The sequence below is a fragment of the Tetrao urogallus genome (assembly GCF_951394365.1).
Source record: "Tetrao urogallus genome assembly, chromosome: 1".
NCBI lineage: Eukaryota > Metazoa > Chordata > Aves > Galliformes > Phasianidae > Tetrao > Tetrao urogallus.
Window position 1 is genome coordinate 26,946,537 of NC_136813.1, and position 10,841 is coordinate 26,957,377.

The 10,841-nt window shown below is 43.1% G+C and overlaps 1 protein-coding gene across 2 annotated transcripts; it reads left to right on the top strand.

Moving 5' to 3' along the window:
* Window positions 1–906: 906 nt before the first annotated feature.
* SPRYD7 (SPRY domain containing 7) lies at window positions 907–9,519 on the top strand (the record flags this gene model as incomplete). Of its 2 annotated transcripts, XM_079549862.1 has the most annotated exons (5): window positions 907–1,012; window positions 1,510–1,626; window positions 4,506–4,672; window positions 6,332–6,434; window positions 9,422–9,519. In XM_079549862.1, 5 exons carry the CDS (start codon window positions 907–909, stop codon window positions 9,517–9,519), a joined length of 591 nt encoding a protein of 196 aa, XP_079405988.1. The 2 variants fall into 2 exon arrangements, with proteins under 2 accessions (XP_079405988.1, XP_079405989.1); XM_079549863.1 differs by lacking the exon at window positions 1,510–1,626.
* Between the last annotated feature and the right edge of the window lie 1,322 nt (window positions 9,520–10,841).

Consider the following 10,841-nt stretch of genomic DNA (forward strand, 5'->3'; position numbering starts at 1 on the left):
CAGTGCACAATAAAAATCCCACAGTGCCTTAAATGGGACTAATTATGGCAACACCGAGCTACCAACGAGAACAGCGATGCCCTACATATGAAATGAATAAACATCAGTTTCCACCTCATATTGACTTCTCAGAAGTTCAGGAATAATCCCATTTGGCATATTTTAAGGAAGCGAGCTCTTGACCCCAAATGTTTATGGGCTGTAACAGTAAACCCAATAAAAGAAAGGAAGCATATTTGAAAGCCGCTCTTAAAATCAGATTGGTTTTAGGCGCTGCTTTGTGTAAGGCCGCCTTGCACCTCGTGCTTCACGTGGAGGGCTGAGTGTGACTGACACAGCCCGTCCCAACCAAAAAGGCACTTCTTGCTGTGAGCATTTCCTTCCACATCACCTTTCCAACACCCACTTTCCACCCGCTGCTCCCGCTCACACTGTGCACACGCATTGCATTAGTTGCATCATTTTCTGTATCAAGCCTCCAGGGAGCGTTCTAGGTGAAATGCCAGGCAGAGAGAGAGCGGCTGAAAATCACGAGGGGACGCCAAGCGTGGCCCAAATTGATTTGGAGATGAATATGCCTCTAAAGAGAGGTATTGCAGTCATCCGTTGTCCGCAGGTTGTTGTAGATCGGCAGCTCACTACGCGTGTTGTAAGCTTCCCTACAAATCAAGAACAGGGCTGCTGGGACACCCCTACAGGGCGGCAACGAGCCGCGCCGGATGCTGGATGAGGCGGGAGGACGCCCGCCATGTCGCAGCGCACAGCCCGCCTGCCGGCACCTCCCGCCCGCCAGGGGGCGCTGCTCTCACCGCCCCGCCCGCCGCCGCCGCTGCCCTGTTAGCCTGCGGCTGCGCGCTTCGGCCCGGCTCGGCTCGGCTCGGCTCGGCTGGCGGGGCCCGGCCAGCTATGGCCGCCTCCGTCTTTTGCTGCCTCCGCTGGTGCCGGGATGGCGGTGCCGGTCACATCCCGCTGAAGGAGATGCCGGCCGTGCAGCTGGACACGCAGCGTATGGGTGAGCGGAGCGGCCTCCGTGGCTGTGAGGGGCGGCGGGGCTGGGGAGAGCGGGAGGCGAGGTGGGGCACCGCGGGGCTGCTGTAGGGCCCGTGCTGTGCTCTGGGCACCAGGAGGCGAGGCTCCTGCCGTGGAAGATGAACCTCGTGTTGTTTTATTTTCAGACGGAGTGTGAGCTCGGTGCTTCCGCACAGGGAACCTCTCAGTTAAATTGTGCGTTCTGCCTCTGCTGTGGGCCGGCGTGCTGCCCCAAACTCCCTGGCTGAAATGAGAGCGGCATACGGGTTTTAAATAAATAAAGCCCAACTGAAAGATGAGCCAGCCCATAAACTTCCCTCTGTTTCATTGTTAGAAGTGTGGCCCGTCGTTGTAGTTCTCGCAGACTAATGAAGCTCTGCCTGGGGCTGAAAGAACAAACATCTCCGTGTTGAGGGCTTTTAAGGGCTCTTCCAGACTCCTGAAAGAGTTTTGAAGTTTTGCTTTTCTTTCTTCTTGCAGGAACAGATGTCGTCATTGTTAAAAATGGCAGAAGGATATGTGGCACTGGAGGCTGCCTTGCCAACGCGCCCCTACATCAAAACAAGAGCTATTTTGAGTTTAAAATCCAGTCCACAGGTTAGTCAGCAAAAACTTCTAACTTGGAAGGCGTAGCAGGTTACTGAGTGGTCGTGTCTCAGATGCCGAGCACGTGCATCTTTACAGTTGTATCCTTGAACTTTGTGAACATCAGAGACTCTTACAAATGGGCATTTAGAAAAGGAGGTTTGTTTGGTTTTTAATTGAGATTCTGCAATATTGAAAAGAACGGTAAGTAAACTTATTTACTAGAAGAGTACCAACACTAAGACAGCGTGTGTATACTGTCACATGCATGCTTTTTAGTTGACATATTATAGAAACAAACTAGGGAAGTAATCCTGCCCCTGTACTTAGCATTGGTGCGGCCTCACCTTGAGTACTGTGTTCAGTTTTGGGCATCTCAGTACAGAAAGAACACTGGGGTGCTGGAGCAGGTCCAAAGAAGGGCAACAAGGCTTGTGAAGGGCTTGGAGAATATGTCCTATGAGGAGAGACTGAAGGAACTGGGGCACTTTAATCTGGGGAAAAGGAGGCTGAGGGGAAAACCTTATTGCTCTCTTCCAGTATATGAAAGGTGCTTACAGCGAGAGCGGGGCTGGTCTCTTCTCACTGGTGACAGGACGAGGGGAAGTGGTCTCAAGCTGTGCAAGGGTAATTTTAGGTTGGATATCAGGAAACACTTCTTTACAGAAAGGGTTGTTAAGCACTGGAATAGGCTCCCCAGGGAGGTGGTTGTGTATCCATCCCTGGGTGTGTTTAAAATCCGTTTGGATGTGGTGCTCAGGGACATGATTTAGCAAAAGGGTTGTTAGAGTTAGGGTAGTATGGTCAGGTTGTGGTTGGACTTGATGATCTTTAAGGTCTTTTCCAACCTGAGCGATTCTGTGTTTATGATTGTATGTGTGATCACATAAACCATTCGCTATGAAGTCTTAGTTTTTAACAGTGAAATTTATCCAGCAGTATCTGTACCTATTTGTCAACCTTGATTTGTGATTAATATGTACTGTGTTTGTCTGAGCAATGGTAACATTCCTTGTGCTCTGTGCTCTTCAAACAATGTGCAGCTTTTGTTCCAGCACTACTTTTATTGAAAGGCATGTTTACTTCTTCCGCACAAATTTGCAATATAAGATAGCAGAAATGAATGGAATTTGGAAGCATTATGCTTCTGCTAATGCAGTCAGCTCTGCTAGTGCAGAGGGCACTCCAGACTTGCTTGTATTCCAGTATTAGAAAGGATCATTATTTTTAAAAACATTACACAGTATCAGAATGAAACTGTCCTTTCTCAGAGTGTAGGAAAACAAAAGAAGAAGGGAACTGTTACTCTGGAGACAGGCCTTAGTATACTAACCAGAGCTTGAACCTGACTCTTTCTGGGTAAGGATTATTTGCATCCAGCTTGAAGGGCAGGCAGTGTGAGCAAAGATCGGTCTAAAGCACCTCATGTTCAAAAGAGTTGTTTAGTTTTAAACTACGTATAAACCCCAGTTCAAGCAATTTTACTGTCCTTTCTGTCAGAGGGGGAGAATCAACTGCATCTGCTGTTCACATATGGCTGTTCCTCACACAAGTGCAGTATCCGTGCTCCTATTCTTTAGAAACGCTGAAAATAAACTTTTCTTGTCCCTCTGAATCCTGTCTCATCTATTCCTGTGACCCAAGGCAGGAGAATTGTAGACTACTCAGCCTAAAACTTAGATTTGCAGTCTACCAGGGGTCAGCTAGCCTGGCTATTGGAAAGATTTTCAAAATCTAATCTGGCTCTTGTTCAGATTTATGTCCTTTTCATTCTGGACTTGTAAGTATTAGAATAAATTGTTCAGCATTTTTTTACTTTTGAAACTGACATATTTTTGCTTCATTTTAGTCTTGTGTAGATTAAGCAGACCTAGTCTTTTCATCAACTACTTAGTAGTTCATATTTTTCCTTTTTTTTTAATTGGTTTTCATGTTTCTTGTAGAATTTCTCTAACTGACCTAATTCATCGTAGTGTACGATGCTTAAAATGGCTGCTGTGCTCCAGCTGCAGTGGGCATCCTTCACATCCTTTGCATATATTTCCTTTATACATGTCCTACAACCAGAATTTGTTCATAACTTTAAACTGAGGCAGGGGAGGTTTAGGTTAGATATCAGGAGGAAGTTTTTCACCCAGAGGGTGGTGACGTACTGGAACAGGTTGCCCGAGGAGGCTGTGGATGCCCCATCCCTGGAGGCATTCAAGGCCAGGCTGGATGTGGCTCTGGGCAGCCTGGTCTGCTGGTTGGCGACCCTGCACATAGCAGGGGGTTGAAACTGGATGAGCATTGTGGTCCTTTTCAACCCAGGCCGTTCTGTGATTCTATGACTCACAGTCAACAGGTGCTCTGTGATAACCCTCAAATTATGTTAGCTGGTTGCCAAGCCACTGTTGTATCTGTGCTACTGATTATTCCTATCTAACTGCTCGTCTCTGTAATTCAGAACAAGGAAACCCATTTGCCATGCTTCAGACCTCTTAACCAATGTGTCAGGTTCATTTCAAAATGGAGTGGCTTGCACTCCTGGCAGGCTGATACGGGCAGTGCGTTTAATAAGCACATTGTGGTGGTATTTAAGTCAAGTTGTTTCAAATTCAAGTTGTTCACAAATCCATCCTAGCTAGATTTGTTTTTCACATCCTTCCTGATCTTCAGTGTGTTTTGGGAGTAGAAGTTGAGCTTAGTGGTTGGAAGTCTCTGGATCCTTATTTTTCAAGATAGATACTATTTTTCTTCAATGTTTTGTGACTGCTGATACCTCCAGTGTAAGCCTACTGGTAGTACTTCTTTGGCACTTGTTAAGAAATCCTCTTTATGCTGTCCTACTTCAGTCAGACACTCTAAATCATGCATATTTATTTTCTTACCATGTTAATGTCACATCCTAGGCATTTGGGGTATCGGAGTTGCAACCCAGAAAGCAAACTTGAATCAAATTCCACTTGGCCGAGATGTCCATAGCCTGGTGATGAGGAATGATGGAGCTCTGTACTACAACAACGAGGAGAAAAACAGATTACCAGCCAACAGCTTGCCACAGGAGGGCGATGTGGTGGTGAGTTTCTTTGTGCTTTGTTGTCTTCTCTTGCTGTTCCCACATTTCTCTTATTTACAGCTGTGTGGTCAGACTGACTGTTTTGGTCATGTTATTGTTTGGCTCTTGTCTCACAGTTTGGAGAGCCTAGATATAAACTCCTGTTGTGTTTGACTGGATCAGCAGCCTGGACATAAGTGGGCTTTGTTCTGAGCATTAGAGAATCATTATTGGGTTGGAAGGGACCTAAAAGGTCATCTAGTGCAGCTGCCCCACAGTGGACGGGGGCACCTACAGCTCAATCAGACTGTGTTTCTGAGTGGAGAACCAACTTTACCAGCGTTTGAGCAGCAGCCACTAATGCTCTGCTGTGGTCTGGTGTCTAGCTGGCTGATGAGTCCCATCACAGGGGTGATGAACAAACAGTGTGCTAGAATGCATTGCATAGTCATGTTCCATGCCCTGTTCAACTCAGGGTCCCATAACTGACTGGTTAATGATTAGAATGATTGAACTGAGCAGTGATTGATCCTGGGTGACAGAGGGATTGATTTTTTTCTAGCCAAATTTGCAAAGAAGGAGAGAGATATTATGTGGGGATTGAATGGAAAAAGGGTCACATTCACTGGGAAGATGACTGAAAAGCAAGAGCAAATTGAGAATCCAAAAGTTCTTCTAGTTTGCTGTGCCAGGTTTCCCAAAATATCTGTGTGACTTTGTGTTCTGTTTTATTGCTGATATGTTCTCAGTGTCCCTTTAGAGATGTGCTTTTGAAAATACTTGGGAGCGTATCACTGCTAGTTTTTCTTGCTTCTGAAAAGCACTGATTAGAAATATCATGTACGGAAGCCCTGAACAGCTAAAGCTGCCTCCTCCCCCCTTTACCTGCAGACTCTGTGTTATTCTTTTAATCCCCTTCTGACATCATTTTCTTGGAGGGCTGCAGACTGTGTCAGGGTTTGGTTAACCTCTGCAGTCAGGAACAGCTTCAAACAGTTGATCACAGAACTGAAGGTGATGCATCATTTGGTAACTCCCCACTTGTCGTAAATTTCAATTTATTGTGTTCTGTCATGGGAATCGATTCTGAAGCAGTGCCTGACAACACAAATTGTCACACTCAGACGTACCAAAACAACTGCTTAGCTGACAAAGAAGTGATTTATTACCTCACTAGCGCTTGCTTTCTGCTCTGTGGTGAGCATATTTATAGCGTTGTGTATGCAACCATGGCCTGTTACTGCTGGCAGAGAAAATGAGCTGAGAGTGGCTTCCATGCATGGGTATGGACAAATATACAAATAGCATCCTTATTTATTACAATTATTCCCATGGAAAGATACAAACAAGAAGACTGCAGGCTGCTTGTTATTCTCAATTGTTAGAAATGTTGTGATTCTTTACCATGTTGTGGAATAGTCAGGAAATCTGTGCTGTGAGCCAGCCTCATTAAGATACAGCGTGTGATACTGTTTTCAATGTGCACTAAGGGATCCTGCTGTTCCTCATCACTTATTGACTTCAAGTCCTTTGCAGGAGTATTTCAGGTGAAGTTTTCTAGGATGCTGTGGTTTGCATAACAGTGTTAAAATCTGCCCGTGGCTGAAAAGTTGAGTAGTGTTCTTTTATGTATAAACTTGTTGATGGTATTTGGTTTTGTCAATCTTTTGTGTTTTGCAGGGCATCACGTACGACCATGTAGAATTAAATGTATATTTAAATGGGAAGAACATGCACTGTCCAGCTTCAGGTATCCGAGGGACTGTCTATCCAGTTGTCTATGGTAAGCCAGAGATTTTCAAACTGTTTTATATTTTGGATGTTGTTTTTGCACCAGGTCTAATTTGTGAATTCTTCTCCTCACTTAGATGGAACACATATCTTTCCAGTCACACGTCTGTCATTTATTTTGACAATGAAAGCAGTTACCTACATGGAAATACAAAACTAGGGAGATAAACAAGTATATTTTCACTTCATTTGCAATGCTGTTAATAGCCAGAAAACAAAGAACATTGCTTCCTAGCAAAGTATCCACCTTCAACAGGCAGAGATGTTACTGCAGTTGGTCTATAAGCAGCCAGTTAAAAGGAACTATAAAGAGATGAAAGAAAGAAAAAGAACAAATTCAGCATAGCCTAGCTACGTGAGCTAATCTAGTTTATCTCTGAAGCTTGATGTTTATGCCTGTTAATTCTACATACTTGATAAGTGCTTTCAGTGTGAAATACAAATAGATACTGAATTGCCATCTGTATTCTCATACAGAAGTAATAACTGTCATGCAGTACCAGTACAGCTGCTTGCTGTCTAGTGGGACAGCTTCTTTCCTACGTTACCAAAATGAAACCCAGTTCTGAAACCCAGCAGCTGTTGCAGGAGTTGTGGTAGCTGCTTTGCCAGCAGCCGTCAATGCAGCAGAGCAGTTTTGAGCGAGGAATAAATACCATGTCCAATTAATCCCTGCACAGGCAGTTTAAGAAAGAATTTTTGAATTATGGAAGCTGGAATTTGGCCAAGACATGTGTTAACAATTTACTCTTCTAGAACTTGGCGGTGTTTTTGTAGTTCCCAAGTAGTCAGAATTCTGTTTAACATCTCGTCTGAAAGGCAGCACTTCCCCTTGCTCAGTGTATAATCTGTGCTGTACTCTGGGTTGCCTTATAGTTTACAGCAAACGATAACTGCTCATCGGATTCCCTTTACTACATCTACAGGCATCTCCAGTTTATTTTTGTTCCTTTGTGAGAACTTAGTCTGAGTAATATCCCCCATCTGAGCTCACTTACCTCTTGAGATACCATTAGCTGTTTGATGTGGATAATTAGGTCATTTCATGGTCAATTCCCACTAATATCTTGACACATTCTTGATGAGTTTTATGAGCAGGAAGCAGATACTGTTAGATATGCCACAGAGCCTTCGAAGTCTTTAAATCCAGACTTACACCTTTCCAAGCTATTAAGAATGGAAATTGTTTTCACGTTGTTATTTTCTCATGTGTGCTTAAGCCACATGATGGCGCTGCTAAAATGCTGTGGCAGACAATAGCTGCCCTGCAGCACTGCTCCTGACAGGCTGGGCCAGCAGCAGGAGAATAGTTGCTGTGTAATAGCTGATTCTTCCTTCTTCCTTTTAGTCTAGAAGCGGTGTTAGAGAATGCTGGTTGCTTTCAGTAAACATTTGGTGACATGTCATCCTATTGTAAATCTTTTTTTCTCACTTTTTTTATGCAGTGTTTTTTTTACAGTTTTATGCAGTGGCCTTTTGTTTTGCCAGACTCTTGTTACCATCTTCTACAAGTGGGCATGATTTCTACAAGTGGGATGATTTAGAAATCATCATGTTTCCTATGTATTGCTATAACAACTGAAACCTGCAAATTGATTTTGCATGGCTCTTACTTGCTATAAATTCTAAATGTAAACATCCTTTTAATGTGAACTTTAGGTCAGGGGAAGGATTTGAGCACAGAAGAGAGTTTCCTAAGCATTTGCCCCATCCGTAATTCAGAGTGCAACTATAATGATAGGACAAGAGAGAATGGTTTTAAAATAAGGCAGCAGAAGTTTAGGTTAGATATTAGGAGGAAGTTTTTCACCCAGAGGGTGGTGATGCACTGGAACAGGAGGTTGTGGATGCCCCATCCCTGGAGGCATTCAAGGCCAGGCTGGATGTGGCTCTGGGCAGCCTGGTCTGGTGGTTGGTGTCCCTGCACATAGCAGGGGGTTGAAACTGGATGAGCATTGTGGTCCTTTTCAACCCAGGCCATTCTATGATTCTGTGTCTTTCTAAAAGAAACGCAGTGGAGCAGGTGAACGCAGCATCATGTCTGACAGTGTAAAACAGAAAAGTGAACTCAAAGGCTGCTCCCTGCAACCTTCAGGCATTTATGCATAAGTGAGATGTAAGCTCTGTATAAATGCTGCAGAACTGAACCTTAGAGGGAAAAATTCCTCTTGTAGCTCTGAGATATCTAAATTTCAAACCCAACTTTGGATGGAGATGAAGCTCTTCTATTTTGATCTAATATTATTTACCAGGTTTGTCGTAGAAGAAATTGTATTTGAAAGAGAGCTTGCTTTTTTATCCAGTTGGGCATTCCTATTTGCTAAAGCAATATGTGAAAGTTTTGTTGTGAAAATCCTTAGCAATTTTCTTTTGGTTTTACATACAAAAAGCAACACTTGTGTATATGGGAGGTCGAAAACTTGGAGAGGTATTTTAATAAGCATTAACTTCCAACTTAAAGATGCAGCCAAGGAAGCTGTGTGTGTATCACATCCTAGAGCAGCAGTCTGACACCAGCCACTGCAGACATCTGAAATCTTTTAAACCTCCAGAAGAATCACTGTAGCCTGCTGAAAGCCTATAAACCTCCAGCAAAATGAATAAGTGAACAGAAAAAATATGCAGCTGGGAGCTGACTATCCTGTGGTATTTAGTAGTGTTGTTACTCAACAGATTTACAGAGAAATAGAGTAGAAAATTTGTATGGAACTGCCTGAAGCTCTGCTAGCTTCCAGTGAAATCAGAGGTAGCATTCTCCTTGCTTCAGCAAGGATTGCTGTCAAGAAGAGTAAATGGGAGAAAAGAGACAATTTGATCTCACTGTGTGTGTGTAAAGGTGAACTTGTTGAAGAGAATTATTTCACCTGTGTTACGTGTACATAAATATTCCTCCTGTTTTGAGTACAGTAACAGGGCTAATAGGAGACGAAACTGTAAGAGTTCCTTCTCTAATTCCTTCTGTTTGATTCTTTTCTGCAGTGGATGACAGTGCCATTCTGGATTGTCAGTTCAGTGAATTTTATCATACTCCTCCACCAGGGTTTGAAAAGATCCTCTTCGAGCAGCAAATCTTCTGAATGTCAACGTGGTGAACATTTGCACCCTGCACTGTTTTAAAAGCAAACCCAAAAGCTTTTTCACCTTAAATAAAGCTTCACATGTTACCTTTAGGAAACATATCTGTATTTTTAGTAAGTACTTGTGACCGTTGTCTGCAGAGTTATTTGATGCTGCAGTTAACACCTTAATTGTGTTGCAAAGACTAGATTTCTGGCAGTGTTTCATTGTTGCAGAAACCAGTGTTTTGGACCAGGTTTTTTTCTGATTGATACTTGATGCATAAGGAGGCTAAGGGATGTAACTGACACCAGAGTTCAGTATTCTGGACGAACTGGAGCTCTGATAAAAGCCTGTAGTTCTTATGCATATGATAGCTCTGAAGATTGATAGTTCTCATTATTTTTTTCCCAACTTCTTCCATACAGAAGTTACTTACCTTGTTAAAAGGAAGTACTGTGTTTCTAGTCTGTACTTTGGAATTGTGGTGTCCTGGTTGTGCACAATGACTAATACACGATGGCATAACCAGCGGCGAGGTATTTTTTCCTTTGCAAGGTGTAATTTAATCCATTCCCTCACTCTTAAAATGGCAAATATGTATTTCTCCTAGCTTTTCAATTGCTTTTAACTGTGACAGGTAATAGGATACTTTTGAGTAATGCTTCAAATACTGTTCTGTTGAACCTTAACAAAGTAAACCTGAACACCACCTGTATTTATTTTTTTGTTTTGAAGACCGCAGCGCCGTGTTACTCTGATAGCAAAGTAAGAACCGATTGCTCAGCTTGAGTGTGTGAAGGATATGAGATGTTCTGGTGAAGCCTTACTTGTATACATTATTCTTTTATGGAATATCTTATTTAATTTCTTGTGAATGATTTATAAATGACGAGTGGCGAAGACATTGTTTTAAAATGTGATGCCCGTAAATATAAATTGAGATGCTTCCCCTCCATCCCCCCCTCACTGTCATGTATTTAATATACTTCCTAGAAGAACTGTAAAGAAAATCTTCATACTGGATGTTTGTTTCTTGGTTTTGGCTTTTCCTGGGTTGAGGCATTTGCATACGGGAATTATTTATTTAAGTATTTTTTAGAAATGATCTGATTCTGAAATTTACAAATACAGCTTTCTCAATTCCTCTCACCTTACGGTTTTCTGCATCTTGTCTTTTCATTCTGGGAAGTCCATTCTCCTTCTGTTTCGCCTTGCTGGAAGTATGAAACTGCTCCCAGAGAGTGGTCAGGCACTGGAATGGCTGCCCAGGGAGGTGGTGGAGTCACCGTCCCTGGCAGTGTTCAAGAGGTGCCTGGATGAGGAGCTGTGAGATTTGGTT